The sequence below is a fragment of the Sesamum indicum genome, linkage group LG5 (assembly GCF_000512975.1).
Source record: "Sesamum indicum cultivar Zhongzhi No. 13 linkage group LG5, S_indicum_v1.0, whole genome shotgun sequence".
Taxonomy (NCBI): domain Eukaryota; kingdom Viridiplantae; phylum Streptophyta; class Magnoliopsida; order Lamiales; family Pedaliaceae; genus Sesamum; species Sesamum indicum.
Genome location: NC_026149.1, coordinates 12,678,893 through 12,699,588, shown reverse-complemented (window position 1 = coordinate 12,699,588; position 20,696 = coordinate 12,678,893). Strand labels below are relative to the sequence as shown.

The 20,696-nt window shown below is 40.6% G+C and overlaps 3 protein-coding genes and 2 non-coding genes across 6 annotated transcripts; 4 read left to right on the top strand and 1 right to left on the bottom strand.

Moving 5' to 3' along the window:
• On the bottom strand, window positions 5,460-6,758 carry LOC105162608. The gene has a single exon (XM_011080681.1). The coding sequence runs from the start codon at window positions 6,756-6,758 to the stop codon at window positions 5,460-5,462; it is 1,299 nt and encodes a 432-aa protein (XP_011078983.1).
• Window positions 8,881-8,962, top strand: TRNAS-GCU. Its single transcript has one exon. It is a non-coding gene; the product is annotated as a tRNA-Ser (tRNA).
• TRNAS-GCU lies at window positions 10,993-11,074 on the top strand. The gene has a single exon. It is a non-coding gene; the product is annotated as a tRNA-Ser (tRNA).
• Window positions 13,145-15,602, top strand: LOC105162486 (probable protein kinase At2g41970). 2 transcript variants are annotated; one of them, XM_011080513.2, is made up of 8 exons: window positions 13,145-13,220; window positions 13,547-13,671; window positions 13,810-14,066; window positions 14,163-14,289; window positions 14,370-14,643; window positions 14,870-15,002; window positions 15,118-15,204; window positions 15,286-15,602. In XM_011080513.2, exons 2-8 carry the CDS (start codon window positions 13,572-13,574, stop codon window positions 15,409-15,411), a joined length of 1,104 nt encoding a protein of 367 aa, XP_011078815.1. In that variant the 5' UTR covers window positions 13,145-13,220; window positions 13,547-13,571; the 3' UTR covers window positions 15,412-15,602. The 2 variants fall into 2 exon arrangements, with proteins under 2 accessions (XP_011078815.1, XP_011078813.1); XM_011080511.2 differs by having other exon boundaries at window positions 13,146-13,220; window positions 13,468-13,671.
• On the top strand, window positions 15,833-19,971 carry LOC105162484 (F-box protein At3g58530). Its single transcript, XM_011080510.2, has 12 exons — window positions 15,833-16,095; window positions 16,425-16,484; window positions 16,805-16,888; window positions 17,262-17,392; window positions 17,498-17,573; window positions 17,672-17,742; window positions 18,092-18,178; window positions 18,270-18,342; window positions 18,442-18,509; window positions 18,600-18,668; window positions 19,228-19,333; window positions 19,626-19,971. The coding sequence occupies exons 1-12, from the start codon at window positions 15,931-15,933 to the stop codon at window positions 19,689-19,691; spliced, it is 1,056 nt and encodes a 351-aa protein (XP_011078812.1). The 5' UTR covers window positions 15,833-15,930; the 3' UTR covers window positions 19,692-19,971.

Below are 20,696 nucleotides of genomic sequence, written 5' to 3'. Positions count from 1 at the left end.
TCTTTTATGCCATTCATTGCATTCGATTTTGCAGGCCATGACCTTTCTTCGAAGCTTAAGCCTCAAATGCACCCATTATCGGAGGAGTTATATTCAGACTGATCAAAAGGTGCAAGATCTTAGGGCTCAACTGGCCGAACGGGACGAGACAGAACACAAGCAGGAGGATAACCTGCTGGCCTTGGGAGATGAGGTGCAAAAGTTGCGAGCCGAGCTCGATGTTGCCAAGAAGGAGAGGGAGATTCTTCGTTCTGAGCAAGAGGTGGCTCTGGCGGAGGCCAAGAAAGAGGCGTTCGATGCCGGGCGTGAGGTCGGCCTCGTGGAGGGCCACAAGCGTGGGGTGGAGGAAGGCCAAGCCGGTCGCATTCTAGTTGAAGAGCATCAGCGAGCCTTGGCCGATTCCCGGATGTCCGCGGTTCGTGATTTTTTGAAGACTGACACCTTCACGACCGCTCTTGAGATCAAGTCTGCGGACTCATTCACCAAGGGCTATGAGATCTGCCTGTCTCAAGTCGAAAAGCTCGGTGGCTTTCGTGAGTCTTTTGACCGCAGCAAACTTGACATCTCGCTTGATGGCGACCTTCAACCTCTTCCTCCAGATCCTGAGCTGAAAGACGATGAATTTATGGTCCTGAGGGACGAACTGGAGGCGGAAGCTGACGCCTGATCAGTCCCGATTCTTCTATTTTTGTGGTAGGATTTTGAGCTGATTGATCCAAATGTACATCCTAGAGATTGTTAGGACATCATTTTTTGTAAACAGGAGGGCGGGGTGGAATTTTTGACAACCCCTGTATATGACATTTTGTTGAATGAAAATGAACTTTTGTCAGCTCGCTTATTTTGCTACATTTGCGCATTGCGTTCTTTCAGTTGCATTTTGCTCGGGTGCGTCTTTTTCAGATTGCATGTTGGACGCGTCTTTTTCAGTTCGCGTTTTGCTTGGGTGCGTCTTTTTCAGATCGCATATTGGACGCGTCTTTTTCAGTTCGCGTTTTGCTTGTGTGCATCTTTTTCAGATCGCATATTGGACGCGTCTTTTTCAGTTCGCGTTTTGCTTGGGCGCGTCTTTTTCAGATCGCATATTGGACGCGTCTTTTTCAGTTCGCGTTTTGCTTGAGTGCGTCTTTTTCAGATCGCATATTGGACGCGTCTTTTTCAGTTCGCGTTTTGCTTGGGCGCGTCTTTTTCAGATCGCATATTGGATGCTTCAAAAGCGAATAATGATAGTAATGTACGCACGAATATAAGCACAAAACAAAGAAACTTTGATAAATCTCGCTGGGTAAATTACAGGAGTTGTAAATACTTGATAATACAATGCTTAACATGGATGCGATCTTCCTAACCTTGGGAATATACAATTAGTAATCTGTTAGAACTCTCCCCGTGTAGTTTTTTGTTCGGTCTTCCTGTTGATGGCCCTTTGCCGGCCTCTTGTTCGCTTCTTCGGTTGATGGCCTTTCACAGGCTCCTTGTTCGATCTTTCAGTTGATGGCCTTTCACAGGCTCCTTGTTCGATCCTTCAGTTGATGGCCTTTCACAGGCTCCTTGTTCGATCAGTCCGTTGATGGCCTTTCACAGGCTCCTTGTTCGATTAGTCCGTTGATGGCCTTTCACAGGCTCCTTGTTCGATCAGTCCGTTGATGGCCTTTCACAGGCTCCTTCAGGCATAAAATTTCTTCAGGTTTTGTATGTTCCAAGGGCGTGGTAGATCGCGACCCTGCATATCTTGTAACCTGTATGTACCTTTCTTTCTAATCTCGATCACCTTGTAAGGGCCCTCCCAAGGCGGCTCCAGCTTTCCCACGTGTTTTGACGCCTCCACCTTCTTCAGCACGAGGTCTCCCACCTGCAGCTGGCGGGGTCGAATTCTGCGATTGTGGCTCTTCATCATTAGGCCCTTGTGATGTAAGATTCTAGCATATGCGGACTCCCTTTTTTCTTCGATGACGGTTAGGTCGAAGCTTCGTTCGGCTCGGTTCGCCTCGGGTTCATATTGCATGACTCTTTGCGATTCCTCCCCAACTTCGGCTGGGGTGATGGCGGCAGAAAGGGGTTTCACCCGTAGCGGTTTGTGGCGTTGTTCGGTAAGCCCACAAGACCCCGTGCAGTTCGTCAACCCACGACCCCTTGCTCTCGAGGCGAGTCTTCAAATGTTGCAAGATCGTTCGGTTCGTCACTTCGGTCTGCCCGTTCGCTTGAGGGTTCGCAACTGCTGTGAAGTGTTGTGCGATCTTCAGCTCCTTGCACCATTCTGTAATTTTCCTACCCTGGAACTGCGTGCCGTTATCAGATATTAATATCCGGGGTATACCAAATCTGCATATAATATTCTTCCAAATGAAGTTGATGACTTCCCTCTCCGAGATTTTGGCTACTGCTTCTGCTTCGACCCACTTGGAGAAATATTCGACCGCTACGATGATGAATTTCTTTTGGGCTTGTGCGGGCGGAAAAGGTCCCATGATGTCAATTCCCCATTGGTCGAACGGGCATGCTATCTTGATCGGTTCCATCGGTGTTGCCGGCTGATGTATCAAAGAAGCGTACTTCTAGCAACTCTCGCATTTCCTCACCAAGTTCTTGGAATCTTCGACCAAGGTGGGCCAGAAATACCCTTGCCGCATCACCTTCTGAGCTAGCGATCTCGCTCCCGAATGATTACCGCAGCTTCCTTCGTGTATCTCCCGCATCACGTACAAGGCTCTTTCTCCATCCAAGCATTTCAGGAGTGGGCCATCCGCTGTTCGTTTGTAGAGCTGACCATCTAACAACGTGAATCGGGTGGCGCGAAATTTGACTCTTTTTGCTGCCTGTGGGTCGTTGGGCAGGATGCCCTCTCCAAGATACCGTATGATCTCGCTCATCCACGATTCTGCCTCTGAGACGACCTGAATTTCTGTTCCACTCGCGAGCACCGACTGATCGCGCACTAAGGCAGTGATTTTGCGATCTCGAATTCCATCCATTGCTGCACCGAATTTTGACAGGGCATCTGCTTTGTCATTTTCTGCTCGGGGAACTTGTAAAACGGAACATCCGTTAAACTTTCCCATCAATTGCTGCACGATCTCCTTATACCGTGTCATGGTTCTCTCTCTCGTCTCGTACGCCCCCTCAATCTGCATAGCGATCAGCTGTGAATCAGTAAAAACCTCCAGGTCACGAGCTCCTGCCTCATATGCTAGCTCCAACCCCAGTACCAACGCCTCGTATTCCGCTTCATTATTTGTCACTGGGAATGATAGGCGAGCTGCGACTTCTATCTCGACTCCTTTGGGTCCTTGGATCAGCACGCCTGCTCCTCCGTTGTTCGCATTGGAAGATCCATCTACATGCAGCATCCATTTCGAACAGGTGTGGTCGGGGGCATCGGGCTCTTTCAGATCGCTGGACAACTCTGTGATGAAGTCTGCGAGCACCTGTGCCTTCTGGGCCGTCCTGGGCTGGTACTCGATATCATGTTGCCCCAATTCGACCGCCCATTTGATTAATCTTCCGGAGGCTTCCGGTCGCGACATCACATGCTTAAGGGGGTGGTTCGTCAGCACCACCACTTTATGCGACTGGAAATATGGCCGTAGTTTTCGGGCAGTTACTACCAATGCGAGGGCGAGTTTCTCCATCTCTGAGTACCGCAATTCAGCCCCTTGGAGCATTTTACTGACGTAGTAGACTGGGTTCTGATTGTTCGCCTCCTCTCTCACCAGCACGGAGTTGACCGCGTTCTCGGACACTCCAAGGTACAAGAATAGCGTCTCCCCATCTTTAGGATTTGCGAGCAACGGGGGTTTGGTGAGATACTCCTTCAGTTCTTGCAAAGCCTGTTCGCATTCTTGAGTCCACGGAAAACTCTTGGGTTTCCTCAAGGCTTTGAAAAATGGTAAGCTTCTATCTGCCGATCGCGATATAAACCTGCCCAAAGATGCGATCTTTCCGGTAAGCTTCTGCATTTCCTTGATCGAACTCGGCGATCTCAGGCCCATAATGGCTTGTATCTTTTCTGGGTTCGCTTCTATCCCTCGTTCACTGATCATATATCCCAGAAACTTTCCCCCGGTCACAGCAAAAGTACATTTGTCTGGGTTGAGTTTCATTCCATGCGACCTCATTATGCTGAACGCCTGAGAGAGGTCTTTGATGTGGTCCTGCGATCTCTTACTCTTGACCAGCATGTCATCAACATATACTTCCATGGTTCTTCCGAGCAGATCGCCGAACATCTTATTAACCAATCGTTGGTAGGTTGCGCCCGCGTTCTTCAACCCGAATGGCATCATGTTGTAGCAATAAATCCCTTTATCTGTGACGAAGGAGGTTTTGTCTCTATCCTCTTCTGCCAGTTGGATCTGGTGATATCCTTGGTATGCATCCATCATTGAAAAGAGTTCGAACCCTGCGGTCGAATCCACCATGGCATCGATCCGCGGCAGCGGGTATGGGTCTTTAGGGCACGCCTTATTCAGATCCGTGAAATCCACACACATCCGCCATTTTCCTGAAGTTTTTGGGACGAGTACTACATTGGAAAGCCAGTTCGTGTACTGGATTTTCGATATATATCCAGCTTTCAGCAGCTTCTCGACCTCATGCCTGATAGCATCGTTCTTTTCATTGCTGAAATTTCTCTTCCTCTGCTGCACAGGTCGAGCAGTGGGGTCTACATTCAACCGATGTACAATGACCTCCGGGTCAATCCCGGTGAAATCCGACGGACTCCATGCAAATATATCCGCGTTCTTCCTTAGAAAGTCGATCATGGCCATCTCCCCCTCGTTTAGGCTGGAACCTATCCTGGTCGTCTTGCTGGGGTCCTCTGCGGCGAGCTGAATGGCCTTGTATTCCTCGCTGGGTTTCAAATGTTCAGCTTCATATGGTCGGGGTTCCGCGTCCTCCCTGACCTTCTGTTTCTTCGACCTCGACTCTCCCTTTATCGACAAATTGTAGCATTTGCGGGCCTCCTTTTGGTCGCATGATACCTCCCCAATCCCATATTCAGTGGGGAATTTCATCTTCATATGGTACGTGGAGATGACCGCTCGGAACGAGTTCAACCCGGGCCGTCCCAGTATGACATTGTACGTGAACGGGGTATCGACCACCAAGAATTTAACCATCAGGGTTTTCCTCTTCGGCTCATCACCCATGGACACCGGCAGCTCAATCGTCCCCAATGAGGCCACTTCGCTTCCTCCAAAGCCGACCAGCGGAGTCTTTACTGGTTCGAGCCTCGCATTTTCCAGCCCCATTCGGTCCACGACATTTTTGAAAATTATGTCCGCTGAGCTCCCGCTGTCAATCAGCACTTTGTGGACGGTGAAGTTCGCGATATCGAGCTTGACGACCATGGGGTCGTTTTCTCCACCGTCCTCCAATCTGTCTGAGCTATTAAATGAGATGGCCGCTTCGCCCTCCACCTTCAGCACGAATTCCTTCTGTCTCACCGATCCGGCTGTTCAGGCGCATCTCTTCCGTGTTCGACTTGAATCTCCCGCAGTCGATCCTCCCGCAATTGTGTATATGACGCCTTTAGTGGGTGCGTTGTTCCCACCCGCCGGGGGTCTGTCGATCCTTGATGGGCCCGGGTTTCTGTCTCGGTCCGGGCTTCTCGATCTACTCCTCCTTCCTCCCCCTCCGATCTTACAATTTGGGGGCACGCGATCCCGGAAGTGCCCCTGTCGAACGAGCCTTTCGATCTCGTCTTTCAGCTGGTAGCACTCCTCTGTGTTGTGTCCTCTCTCCCGATGGAAACGGCAGTACTTGTTAGACATTTTCTTGGTGGGGGTGTATCTCGTATGTCTAGGCCCTTTCAGCACGTCGGCATTTTCTACCATCATCAGAGCCTTCTCCCTAGACATGGCCAAAGGAGTGTAGTTGTGGTATTTCGGCACGTACTTGGGCTCCTTCCGTTTCTCCGTTTTTGGTTTGTCGTTTCCTCCCCCTCTTCCCTCATGAGGTCGTCTGGGAATATACTCCCGCTCCCTTCGCTCCGAATCTTTCATCGCATTCATCTCCTTTTCGTTGATATATTTCTGTGCTATCGCCATTAGTTGCTCGACATCGATGGGCGGATCTCCCGCTAGGGCGGAGGCGAAAGAGCCCTTCCTGAGTCCGTGGATGAGAATACTCACGAGCATGTCAATCCTCAACTCTTGCACCTCCAGGGTCTCATTGTTGAATCGGCCCATGAAATTTTTCAACGTCTCATCCTCTCTCTGTCGGATGTTGAACAGATGGGTAGCCGACCTCTTTTGCTTCTTTTTGCTCGCGAAGTGGAAATTGAACTTTTGCACGAGCTGTTCGTAGGACTCAATGCTTCCTCGGGGTAGGTTCGTGAACCACTCTTGAGCCTTTCCCGTCAGTGTGGTCGCGAACAATTTAGCCATTATCGGGGCTGATTGTCCGTAAAGATTCATCACCATTTCGAAGGCGGCCACATGCTCCTGGGGGTCTCTCATCCCATCGAATCTCCTCAGATCGGGCACCCTGAACCCCGGCTCGACGGTCTGAACGAGGATTTCATTACAGAAAGGGGAGTTCTTGTTCTGCGAGACGATCTCCCCCCATTTCTTCAACTCGTCGATCTGTTTATTTAGGTTGTGTATCTGTTTGCCCACGCTTTCCACTTCGGCCCTGGATATAACCGGCTCTCTTCTTTTCGCGCGTCCGTGGCTGCTGGAGCCTGCATCGGATGATGCCGGTCGCTTACTGCGATCCTGCATCGGATGATGCCGGTCGCTTACTGCGATGATCATGTTCCCCTTGAACTCTTGACTCTCTTATTGGTTCCACGTTTTCGAATAACTGTCTTCTAGCAGTTTCTTTGACCAGGGGGGTCGCTGTTCTCCTTTCATATTCTACTATGGCTTTTCGGCTTGCCTCGTCTATCATTCTTTGCAACTCATCCATAGTGATTTGGATGGTTGCACCTGCTCCTTTCCTGGGTGTCTCTTCCTCAGCAGCATTTCTCCTCGATGAACCTTCCATAATGACAAAATTCTCAGAAGTTCCCACAGACGGCGCCAACTGATCCGGGTCGAATTATGCGATCTCTTGAGACGATCTCACCGCTGATCGACTAACTCTTCCGAAACAGGTTTTGGATCCCCTGAGAATAAAATACGAACCGTGAGCTCGTCGGGTATGTCCCCGACAATGACCCTCCGACGCTCAAGTTAGGTTGATCGAGAGAAATGTATTCTATCTCAAAGTTCGATCACAATTAATGTATATCAGTTACCTCATTTACGGCGTATCGGGGTCTATTTATAGTATACAGTTGTACGGCAAGTACTGGGCCACGTGGCCTCATCTGGTTGATTCCCATTCTGATCGAATGGTCGTCATTGTCCGGGTCTTCTGTCGGTTCCTACGACCCGGGTCGGGTCCTCTGCGACCCGCCCGCTGCGAGGTACGCGGATTCGGTCACGGAAATGACCATCCTACCCTTAATGAAGGGCTTTTCAGTCTTTTTGCAGGGGGATTATACATATACCCATCAAATACAAAAACAGATATCTACTATATTTAAATTAGGTGGTGTTTCTAATTGATATTTTACTGAAATTTAATTATGATATGGAGATTAGATTTTGAATAAATACAAAAATAAATAATTAAGATATTTAAAATAGATAATATTTCTAAATAATAAATTTTTTTCTTGACAATTAAAAAAATTAATTATAATTCTGGAGATAAGATTCTGAATAAATATTTAATATATTTAAGTACACGATGTTTCTAACCAATGAGATTTTTTCTTATTATTAAAAAATTCAAAATTACCAAAAATCAGAATTTGGTCAAAATTGGCTTAATTTTAGTCACCATTGTTGCGCTGTATACAAATGTGAGGAGGTATATATTCACTGTTATAAAGGCAGTTTAATTGAAAAAAATTATTCGACTTGCAATAATTAAGTAATAAGTCAATCCAGTATAAATATTTGTTTTTCATTCATTTTTTTTTTAATATCAGCAAATTCAGTAAATTTTGATTAATAAATTGAATTTATTCAAATAATAGAAATTACGTATAATTACACCAACTTCAAGGAGGAAAGCGTAATTATGAATCCTTCTTTCTACAAGAATTTAAATTGTGCTTTTCCCATTTTGTTTATATCAAACCAACATTTGCTCACCTACTAACAAACTACATTTATTTTCATTAATGATATTTATTTTGCCACCATCTAAAATACTCACAATTGTATCAAGTTATAAAAGATTCAATAAAAATATTTTACTAATTCAGTAATATTACTCTTATTTTGTTCCCTTTATAATATATATTTCAATCATTTAAGATATGTATAAAAATTGTAGTATTAAAAAGAAAAAAAAATGAAACATGTTGTATATATAAAAAGAATAAAATGAAATAGAAAATGTAAGATGATTTGAATATAAAATTATGGATGGCAGTTTGTTAAGTGAAATAAAATTCAAGAATTAAAAGGAAATGAGTTGGCAAAATTTATTTTATTTTCTGGGTTGTTTAATGAAAAATAAAGATAAGATATTTATAAGTAGGTGGGTGTGAGTGTGATCATCTGCCTTAATTTCTTTTTATAAAAATTGGGGCATTAATTGTCCCTTCCGTTGGAATTAAAAAAATATACAAAGACAAAAACTCCTAAAAATATCATATATGTATACATATTACATACATACAACAAAGATTAGTAATTACTAGAACAAAGGGACATCTACACTTTTAACTTGGCATTAAATTTATTACATCCAAAAGCTCATTGTATTATTGGTACGTATCTCTACCTCATCTTTGTAGCTTTATGTATATAGTACCAAAAAATAATGGAATTGTTGAATGAATATAGGCATGAAGAATTTCTCTTTCATTGCATGATTGTCGCTTTGGCCGAGTGGTTAAGGCGTGTGCCTGCTAAGTACATGGGGTTTCCCCGCGAGAGTTCGAATCTCTCAGGCGACGGTTATTTTTTTTGTATTATTATTATTATTTTATTTTTGGTCTCCTTTGTGATTTATATATCTTGTGTTTGTTTTTTATGTGTTAATTTTAGTTTGAGGGATTTGGTCTTCCAATTCCAATTGAATGTATTAATTCTAAGGCGGCCCTCATCATTTCCAATTCTTTGGATTTGGATTTAACTTTGATTAGGAGAGTTAATTCAACACTTCATTTCCATTCTCTATATGTATAGTTGTTTCATAAAGTTACATTAATTAGCGCATGATTGTATACATACCTGCGAAACCAAGCAAAAGAACCAAGAAAGACTTGCCACCACTACTTAATTATATTTTTCTTCTGTCCCTCTATTGGTATTGAATGTGTGTCTGAGCGTGTGAGATACTACTCACATATATCGTGTTGGGATTAACACTTTGCTGCACCAACTCCACAAACATCAGCCGCCTTCAAGTGAACAAGTGTGCATTTATGTGTTCTTCTTCTTCTCCTTAAACTCGCATTTGTACTTCTTCTTCTTCTCCTTAAACTCCTTAAACTCGCAGTCATGTGTTCTTCTTCTTCTGCTAAGTATAATCTTTTATTCATTTTTCAAACTCAATCTCTAAAGATTTCTACTTTAATAAGTGTTGAAATTTCCATTTATTAGAGTGGGAGACTATTCATGTGCATAAAACTAAGTTAGTCCAAACCATCCAAAATGAAAAAAGATACAAAAGCCATGTAACATTCTTGGAAGCCTAAGTCATGAGATGTCCAAAAACACTTGACAAATGGTCATGACATGTGCTCCCCAGAGAACATATTGGCAAAGAAAGGAGGTTGAAAACATCCCTCTCTCATTTGGCCCATGAAAAGATGTAAAGCCCGAGCTAGGCCCACTAATCCATGATGAGGACGGCTGTTGAAAATTACCAGGCTTAGCCTAAGAGAAAAGCCCAGTATAGTAAGAATACCTCACGAAGAAGGCTTGATCGAGTTCTGCCTTCCAAGCCAACCTTAGGGGAAAGGAGACGTCTTCAAGAAGTTGGACTCATTGATCTAGAAGGATTTCTTGCAAAACAATAGTACTCCATAGAGGGAGTACTCCTCCAACCAAAGACGTGTTGCTCAAGTCATGGAGGAGATAAAATCATATCTTATCCCCGAAATTTTCGTTTTCTTTCTCGGAAAGGCAGGTCAACTCAAAGTTCCTGCCAAGAGAGACTCCTTCTCTATAAATACAAACAGCACCCCTCAATACGGATACCTGCAGCCCCCCTTCAAGAAGCTGGAAACTCTAGAAACCGAAAAACCACTCTCAATTCTTGCTTTATCATTCGAATTGCACTCTTAGCACGATTTCTCTCATGAAATTATTTACTTTATCACGATTTCTTATTACATTTTTTATGATTGTTTTTATCATAAATTCGATATTAACTTGCCCGTCGGAGTGCTAATGTCCTTTTTACAGGTCCTCCTTCAGGATTGACATTCGTTTTGATCCAAACTTTAAGCATAGTTATATCAATTGGACCAATGCATTTTTTGAACGCATCAAATATATATGTACTGTGATAAATTATTATAATTGATTTGATAACTAAAATTATTTTGAGATATAATTATAGCGAGAAGTCATAAGATATCGAGGGTAGCGTAAAAACGAAGCAATTGAGTTTGAAGCACAAGGAGACTTGGCCCATAAAATCAAGATGCAACAATTATACTATTCCTAATTTGTCTCTTTTGATAATTAGTGTGTTATGTTACACAAATGACAATAATATTTGATGTTAACCAAGTGAAAAAGTAAAAGGCAGCAATCATGAAGTGCAGGTAGAAATTAAAGCTAAAGGGAGGAGGTAGTGGTGAGTCGGGACATCTACACTTTTAACTTGGCATTAAATTTATTACATCCAAAAGCTCATTGTATTATTGGTACGTATCTCTACCTCATCTTTGTAGCTTTATGTATATAGTACCAAAAAATAATGGAATTGTTGAATGAATATAGGCATGAAGAATTTCTCTTTCATTGCATGATTGTCGCTTTGGCCGAGTGGTTAAGGCGTGTGCCTGCTAAGTACATGGGGTATCCCCGCGAGAGTTCGAATCTCTCAGGCGACGGTAATTTGTTTTTTCAAGCATTATGAATGCAGTATGCCGCAGCATCCCAAGAAGTAACAGGGTAACATTTCAGTTTAATTCATAATGTATTTGATTTTAGCCTCTCTCTTTTCAACTTAGCTGATCCGTTTGTTCATGGGTCATTTTTTCGCCTTTGTATTTTTTTTTTCTTGGTAAAAGAGACATTGCAATATAAAGAAAATAATTTAGTCCCTTACTTTTCATTTTTAATAATTTGGTCTATTGCACTTAAATATATAAAATGCAAAATTATTTTAATTAAGATAATTTATGTTTGGACAATTATTTAGGTATTATTTTTTATGTGCATAAAAATAAGTCGGCCCAAACGATAAAAAAAATAAAAAAATAAGAGGGTCCGTAACATTCTAAGAGGCCCAAGAACACTTGATAGACAGTCTTGGTGACTGCCTTCAAAAAACAGATTGGCAAAAAGAGGAGGCTAAAGCCATCCTCCTACTCGGACCAAGATCAAAGCCCAATAGATATTCAAACCAAAAGACTCACACAAGTGGCGGCTCACTTTCCTACTTTTCTTACCAATTCTTGAATTTAATTTTGATGAGGAGTGTTATATATAATATAATAATGAAATGAGTGATGTATTGATATAATTAATTAATTGGAGCTGCAGACTGGAAAAAAGAATAGGTAGCAATTTGTGTAATGAAAAGGTTATATATAAATAATAGAAATGTGGATTTAGAACAAAATTATTGATGATGGATGGATGAGTAGTGATCAACAATTATAAAAGCAAGTACATATGTAAGTGCCAGTGACGGGATCGCCAACGAGGGTGCACACTCCATTTCCATTGTGAGCTTTGTAACATTGTTCTCTGCAGCTTGCCAGATCACACCCTTTGGGGTTCAGTATCTCTTTGCATCTCTTCTGCCCCTCCACTTCCACAACCAGTGTTGCCACTGCAACTGAGAAAACAAGCAAGAGAATCAACAAAGACTTGGGACCCATTCCCATTTCAACACAAGTTTCTTTTTTCCGACTATTCCACTATTCCACTCATCATCATCATATATAGGGAGGGATGAGAAATTTTATTTCCTTTTTCAAATTTGAATAATTAAATTTTTACCACTTAAGTTAGGATTCTGATGAGAAATGTTAGGCAATAGCATGTAATTAAATTAGTATTAGACATTATAATTTGGATTTTTTACTAATTAATCTTCGCATATGCAATCCCATGCTATTTAACTCAAAATTATATTAGGAAAACTAACATAATATCACTTTCTTTTCATTTAAATATATCTGCAGAGCTTCAATTCCCACGTTTCTAATCCTTGTAATTGCAAATTCTCCAAATCATGATTAATTATCACTAGTCATCTTCTCAATCATATATTTTGGATTCTGAATTAAATTATCTTTGTATATAGTTAAACTTATTAATCGGATCATCATATTCCTTAATTAATTGTCGAAAATTGCCGTTTTGTTATAAATTTAAAGAAATTTTAAGTTTATTGGCCTATCACTCCTAATAGAATGTAAAGAGGACAATATATGTATCCTTTTTTAAATCACTTTCTTATTCTCTCAAAAGTTTCTATTTACAAATAAAATACATGGTGGTATTTATAGACGACCAAAATTCATGAAATTATATCGTGATTACCGGCCCTAGCCACGTTAATGATTGATATTTTGAATAACTAATCCCAAAATGTAAGGTGGTGAAACTGAATCCAGTTATATATATTAATTCCCGCAGGAGAAAAATTAAGACATTATGCGTTAAGGTAAAATATATATATAGTATAGTATGAAGGTGTTTTTTATTAAAACTAAAGTGTAATGATGAGGTTGTTGAGGTTTTATAGTGCATTATGAAGCGTGTATTGAGAGAGAATCAAAGAGCAGATGAGTAGTATGTATGTATGTATTTATGTATGTATGATGTCTATGATTGATGAGTCGACGTGCAAGAAGAAGGCAGGCACGTAGCTAGGTTTGACCGTTTGAGTCAGTTTTTAGCGGTTATAAAGACGACTTGCATGCGACTTTCCCGCAACACATACAACAGAAAAATTATCCCTTCTCACTTTCTTCCCAATCACACACAAGTTTCTTCCCGTTTTCCTGTCTCCCTTACCTACAGGTTCTTAATTTATAATTTCCCTGGATTCTCATTTCTTGATTTTCTTGCATTTTTATTCATGATGGGATTTTGGGTTTTTGTAATGAAAACCTTTTTCCAAACATTTCTTAATGTAATTTGTTGATTTTTTTCTGAATTTTTTCATGCACATTTGCCTAATTGATATGTGATCTGTCAGTGCTGGTTTCTCATTGATGCTGTTTGCATTAGTCATCCTGTAATTTTCTTGCATGTTCTTTTCTTGTAGGTTTTGTCTCTGAAACAATTAACAAATTGTGAGTTTGATCGTGTGTAATCTTTCTTAAAAATTACTGCATTTCATCAAGGTTTCTGTGCCTTGAGAATTGAATAATGTCGTGCTGTGGAGGCGGAGAAGAGGAAGTCAACAGTGGTCCGCCGGCAAGCCAATACACCGCCCCGCCCAAAGCAGGCGGTAGTTTCCACGGTGGAGGTCTCTTCTCATTCCTACATTGTCATCATCACTTATCAATAATGCTTCAAGAGGCATATTCTGGACAAAGAATTCATGAACTTGGTTTTTGACGACCTTGATTTAGTCTTAGATTGCTGTTTTATGCAATGTTGTTAGGCGGTGAAAGAGGAGAGCCAAGGACTTCTGGTGCAAGAGGTGGAGCTCCTCAGAAAGTTTTGCCTATTGAGATACCAGCACTGTCGTTGGACGAGCTAAATAAATTGACAGGTAATTTTGGAACTAATGCTTTGATTGGAGAGGGCTCTTACGGGCGTGTTTACCATGCTACATTGAGCGATGGCCGGCCAGTGGCACTCAAGAAGCTAGATACAAATTCAACACCTGAGACAGACAGTAGCGAGTTTGCAGCCCAGGTGAAGTAATTTTCAGTTTCTTGTCTGATGGAATACAATATGAAACTAGGATTAATCTTATAAGATCTGTCTTTGTATATATGATGTATCATGCAGTTATCCATGGTTTCGAGGCTTAAAAATGACCATTTTGTGGAGTTACTTGGGTACTGTTTGGAACCAAATAACAGAATCTTGGCATACGAGTACGCCATGATGGGGTCTTTGCATGATGTCTTACACGGTATGTTAGTCAAGTTTCATAGCATAGAAATTCTGGGATTTTATGAAACATAAGGTGATGTCGTCCGCATTATGTTGCAGGTAGGAAAGGGGTTCAAGGGGCAGAACCTGGTCCGGTTCTGACATGGAGTCAAAGAGTGAAGATTGCACATGGTGCAGCAAGGGGCCTTGAGTTTCTGCACGAAAAATGTCAGCCTTCGATTGTCCACCGTGATATCAGGTCCAGCAATGTTCTGCTTTTTGATGATTTTGTAGCCAAGATTGCTGATTTCAGCTTGACGAACCAGTCTTCGGACACAGCAGCTCGACTGCACTCGACCAGAGTCCTTGGAACATTTGGCTACCATGCTCCAGAGTAAGCTATTACACTCCCTCTATACACAGGTGTCTTATTTGAACATCATAAATTTCATTTCATGCCAAAAAAAGGTTATCAAGATTTACATAACTTAAAAGGTTCTGGAAGGCACTAGTCATAAATGTCTGACCCAACCTTAGCTGATGCAGCCGAAAAATACAGCGACTTTTGATGTTAAAAAGGTTGATTTACTAAGACTAAACATCATATTTTCTTGGATCAGGTATGCCATGACGGGGCAGATAACACAGAAGAGCGATGTTTACAGCTTTGGTGTTGTTCTTTTAGAACTTCTGACAGGGAGAAAGCCAGTAGATCACACCATGCCTAAAGGACAACAGAGTCTTGTCACCTGGGTAAGGTTTTTTGGCCCAACTAAAGTTGTGTGTTTTTTTCTACTTGGTACAATCAGAAATACAGTTAATCTGTGTCTGCTTCCGGTATACGATGAAATTTGAAGTTATTTTCCAGGCAACTCCAAGGTTGAGTGAAGATAAAGTGAAGCAATGTGTGGATCCAAAGCTAAACAATGATTATCCACCAAAGGCCATTGCCAAGGTAGAGTTTGTTGATTGTTTAACTTGAGACCACTTAAGCTATTACTGGTACATGTTATTATGTTTGGTTTTTGTTTGTCAGATGGCTGCCGTAGCAGCATTGTGTGTGCAGTACGAAGCAGATTTCCGGCCAAACATGACGATCGTGGTTAAGGCATTGCAGCCACTTCTCAACGCAAAGCCGGCGGGGGCTGAGACTAATGCATGAAGATGGAAGAGAAGCAGAGCAGGGCAGAAGCAAAAGTTGTTTGTTTTTGTAAAACTAAGACATGATGATGTTGTTAGAAAATGAGAAGATTGGCAATTTTGATTCTGCAGTTTTTGTGTTAAGCATTTAGTGTTTGTTGTATTGTTACTGGAATCATACCATAGATGATGTTGGATTGAAATTCAGAGAGATTTGTGATTAGTTGATGATAGTTGAATTTATATGTAACTTAGTCATTTATCAAATTTGGTATTTAAAGTAGAGTGAGTGCATTAGTGGATCATTTTTCATTCTTAGTAAAGAAAAAATAGAGACCAGAAAATCTCTCACATTAACTTTTCAGAAATAAATTTCATTTTTACAATAAAAGAAATTCCATAAACTGCCAATGGAAATATTAACATATCAAAAGGTAGAGAGGTAGTAAAGTAATAACTGAAAAAGTTTGGGGGCCAAGTGCAAAATGAGTATAGTTTTGATGATTGAAAGAGGGAGGGAGGGAGCGGCGTGGTGGTGAGGATGGACGTGACAGAGGTAGAGTTAATGGAGGTGTGGAATAAGGAAATTGTTCCAAAGGTGATGAACATTGTGAGCACCAGACTCCCTCAGACAGACCTAATTTCCCTTTTGCTTGTCACCCCTTGGATTCATCGGAATCTCATTTCTCACCCTTCCTTATGGCTGGTAATTTCTGTATATGTTTTTCTCTTTAGCCACTTGTGTTTTTTGTTCCGATTCCTCCCTCCGGCTGCTAAATGGTGTGTAGATATACAAGATGTACATACTTGCCTGTGCTCTCTCTCTCTCTTGTTGTGTTCGTCTGTAAGAAAAACAAAAACCAATTTCTACTCCTTTATTACCCATTTTTGTAGTAATCTTCTCTTTTGGGCTTCGCCATAAAGACATAATTCTCTGAAGATCATTTTTTTCTTAGTGTTCGTGGTATGTGAAATTAAATTATGATATTTGGGATAATGGGTGTGAGTTTATCCCTTTTTTTGTCTTTCTTTCAGGTTCTTGATTTTCATGAGATGAATAATGCTGGGGATCGTCTTGTGGCAGCTCTCTCACTGGTCCTTCTTTTCCTACACGATTTCATGTCTTTTCTCTTTTATTCTTTTGATTGTTGAGTGTGGGTTCTAAGGAAAACAACGGAGACCTATAATCTATCGCAATATCAATAATCAACATACTCAAACTGCTGCTGATACTTGAACCTAATATCTCATTATCATATAGGCTCGTCTCATCAAGGTTTATGACTTGAGCTTGACTTCATTGATAGAATTCAAATATAAAACCTGTGTTCTTTATCTTTTGTATTAAATTGAAGCAAGAACCACGATTAGTAATGATGTCTAACACATCTGCATGTCTAAAAGTTGTTTTGCAGTCGAGATACCAGAATGTTAAGCATATAAACCTTGAGTTTGCCCGTGATATTGAAGACAAGCATCTTGAAATTGTTAAAAGCAAGGTGATACGTCAAACTAACTATTGGATATTTCTATATCTCATCGACTCTTCAGTTACTTTGCCTCAGTTTTGTCTTTTCTTGAAGTATAATTTCTGTTTTGAAATTCAATTAGATTACTCCTATGCATGAATTGTTATGTGTTCGGATATAAAAATCATGCAAAGAAATAGAAAATACAAAAATGGTTAGCATAGAAAGAGATGCATGCTGGAGATTCTGATTTAAACTATAAAGTGCTTGTCAAATATGTATAAACTGTGAACAAAAACGAAGTGGTTATAGCTCCATAACTGTAAATTAGGACAATCTTATCCATATTCCCCTGCTTTTATACAATTATACTTCTTTTTAATGATTATCCTTGCCTTTGCAGTGCGGACAGTCAGTTAAAAATTTAGAGGTTCTTAATTTGAATGGCTGCCAAAAGATATCTGACCTGGGAATTGAATTTGTAACATACAACTGCTCAAAATTAAAGGTTTTTTCAATCTACTGGAATGTCAGGTACTTCATGCCTTTGCTGTGATTGTTTACACTGTTTTTGTACATTCAACCAGTAGGATTAAAGGCCAAATAATTATGGACTTTGGACACAACTTTCCATTTCAGGGTCTCAGATCTTGGCATTAGGAACTTGGTGAAGAACTGCAAACTTGTGATTGATCTGAACTTGAGTGGTTGTAAGGTATATTAAATGGGGCTTGTTAGTCTTAGATGCTATATTCTATCAGTCCTTTGTCTAAAATGATCATCTTACATAGGGTAGTTTACGCTAAACCACAGAATATCACTGATGAAAGCCTGAAATTGATTGCGGAAAATTATCAAGGGTCGCAGCTGCTGCACCTGACAAGGTATGGAACTTTATTGTGGTCTTATAGGTTATTGTAACTGGAACTAAGAAAGGAAATTGTAAGCAAATTTTGACGCAATTCTAACGACTCAATGAGTACATTGTCCCATTTCCCCCATTCTTATCTTGGAGTTCCTTTATTAATATTAAATCACACACTTTTAGTAGCACTTCCCAAAATATTGAACTATAAGTTATCTTAGCATGTCAATTATTACATATTTAAGTCTTGCTTGAAGGATAAACTCAACACAAAAGAGATAGTCAGACAATGTGGTCTATGTTTGATACAAAAATAAAATATTTTCTCTCATCTCCTTATGCTGCACTATTTAATGTATGGTATCTAGATGCATCAAGCTAACAGATGGAGGTTTGCAAATGATATTGCTCAAGTGCTCTTCACTTCAGAGCTTGAATCTATATGCCCTTTCCAGGTAAAAGTAAATGATCCAAGCTTTCTCTGTCACAGTTCGCCATGGATTATGATTAGAATTCAAGTTGGTCCATATCTTACTTTATAAACAGTTTCACAGACGTAGCTTACAAGAAGATATCGCTTTTGACCCACCTTCAATTCCTGGATCTCTGTGGTGCTCAGGTATGCTTGTATCTGCACAAATATTCACTTAAATAATTAGCTTTGTGGTCAATTTATTTGCTTGTAATGCAAGAACTGTGACTCAAAGTTACATGTCAGAATCTGTCCGATGATGGACTGTCTTGTATAGCGAAGTGCAGTAACTTGATTTCGCTCAATTTGACATGGTACGAAAATTATCAGTCGCTGTTATGTTGTCATTCAGACAAAAACAGATAATCTGCTGAAACACTTGAGTGCTTATGTTGCTATGACAGGTGTGTGCAAGTCACTGATCATGGAGTGATTGCTATTGCGGAAGGCTGTAGATCTCTTGAGTTTCTAAGGTAAGTATCTGGATATTAAACTCGGCATCATCTATACAGCCATTCTTGAGGTTCCACTGTTATCAATCACAAGTTCCACTAACTAGCCTTGTTAATGTGCAAAAAGAGTCTGTTAGTGACTAGGTATTTCACTTATGATTTGACCCTCGAGAAAAGTTCGTGAAAACACTTTTCATGTTTGTGTTTAGACCTCATTTTAATATGGAATTTTTTTATGTTAATCATGCGATACAAAAGCACATTTTCCATTATCAAGGAAATCAACATTTTGGAATGGTAAAATGTCCGTAAGATATGGCTTTAGATCTATATGATATGTAAATACATGAAAAGCCAATACTTCGCAGACCAACTATCCTATTGGTGGAATTGTAAGCACTGTATAATTTCTGTTGTTTGCAAGTGGAACATGTGGCTTATTCACCTCTGTTCCATTCCAACTTGTACGTGTCTGAAACTTGACCAAATTCAACATTTTGTTACATAACAATGAATCTGGAGATTTCTTTTGCAGAATGAAGTCTTTTGATATTATATTGTTTTATGATTGATGCTGCAGCCTGTTTGGAATAGTTGGGGTTACAGACAAGAGCTTGGAGGCACTTTCAAGCTTCTGTTCAAATACAATTACAACCCTGGATGTCAATGGTTGTATTGGCATAAAGGTACATGAGTTTCCTTCAATATGAAGGAGCTACTAGTAAGGAATTCGAAATACCATCATCATTCACATCCTTGCCATCAACTGAAAAGGCAGGATAGTTTGCGCCATCTGCATGCAATTTCGGATAAAATAGTTGGTTCTATGTCAGACTGACATCAGAGATAGAGAAGTTTCTTTTTACCCAGAGATGAATTCCCCCCTTAGGCTGAATTTTCCAATCTAACAGTCTGAGAATATCTCATTTATTCTTATAGTTATCACTGTTCGTACAATGTGTATATTTTTTCTTGCAGAGACGAAGCCGTGATCAATTGCTTCAGCTGTTCCCGAAATTGAAGTGCTTTAAAGTCCACAGTTGAGTGTCGGCTGCAGAAAAGAATGGTCGCTTGCTTCAAAGTGAGAATATCAACCTAGGACTTCACTATATTGAAACCAATATGGAACATAACACTAAAATTTCCCCTAGAACTTTATCTCATGCCAATATGGTATCGCATGCCAGACGAGTTTTTGGGTCCAGTTCAAGTTGTGCATTGGAAACCTGGTAGCATACAGTTTCTTTTCCTAAGGTTATCATGGTATAATGCGAAGTCTCTCTTTCCTGCCTAATATCAAGTTGTTGAAGTGGCTTCATGTCAACCTAAGCCAACACACAAGTGAGAGTAATAATGACTCTCTGTTTCATCGATGGCAGAACTTTTGGACATTTGGGTCTTTCAATTCACTGTTACCATGGGCCGAAGTATCTGTTGAGACAATTTCTGATGCCACCGCGTACGGTAAATTTTAGGATCAATACTCTGATAATGTTTTTGTATCATCAGTATGAAACTAAATTACAGCAAAAGCTACTTTTCCACATGATTTTTAGAAGTACCGGCAGTGAAAATGATGTCTTGAAAGATCAGTTACAAAAGGGACAAAATCTTGTGTACTGCTTACTTGCATTTGGTATTATTACTTGTGCTGTGTGGAGGGAGGTTTTTATTTGTTAAAAGACATGTTGATCCGATGGAAATTCAGGGACACAATGCAGACTGTATCTTTAGGTTTATTTGCAGATGGGAAAAACACCCCATTTGGTGGACTGATCAATGTGGAAAGTCCTGTTTTACTGCAGCAAGCATACTGTGGCATCTGCATTTCCGGGGCAAATGGGCATGAGATTCAAACCAGAGCTCCCTCAAGTTTTAATCCAAGGCTAGAGCCATTCAGACCTTTAATGAGGAATGTAGAGCCGAATAACTCTTTGCTTGCAGCTTTTCTTACACCAGTGCGGTGAATTCCTCTTTGCTTGCGCTTTTCTTCACCAGTGCAGTGAGTTGGACTAACACGTTTCTGGCTGGCAAGATCTTAACCCAGCA

Excerpts from the sequence above, each read along its gene's own strand:
- LOC105162486 (XM_011080513.2), top strand. The coding sequence starts at position 13,572 with ATGTCGTGCTGTGGAGGCGGAGAAGAGGAAGTCAACAGTGGTCCGCCG. Across the intron at positions 13,672-13,809 it reads CGGTAGTTTCCACGGTGGAG|GCGGTGAAAGAGGAGAGCCA; the intron begins GTCTCTTCTCAT and ends CAATGTTGTTAG. Across the intron at positions 14,644-14,869 it reads TTTGGCTACCATGCTCCAGA|GTATGCCATGACGGGGCAGA; the intron begins GTAAGCTATTAC and ends TTCTTGGATCAG.
- LOC105162484 (XM_011080510.2), top strand. The coding sequence starts at position 15,931 with ATGGACGTGACAGAGGTAGAGTTAATGGAGGTGTGGAATAAGGAAATT. Across the intron at positions 16,485-16,804 it reads TTGTGGCAGCTCTCTCACTG|TCGAGATACCAGAATGTTAA; the intron begins GTCCTTCTTTTC and ends GTTGTTTTGCAG. Across the intron at positions 17,743-18,091 it reads CAGCTGCTGCACCTGACAAG|ATGCATCAAGCTAACAGATG; the intron begins GTATGGAACTTT and ends TATGGTATCTAG.
- LOC105162608 (XM_011080681.1), bottom strand. The coding sequence starts at position 6,758 with ATGATCATCGCAGTAAGCGACCGGCATCATCCGATGCAGGATCGCAGT.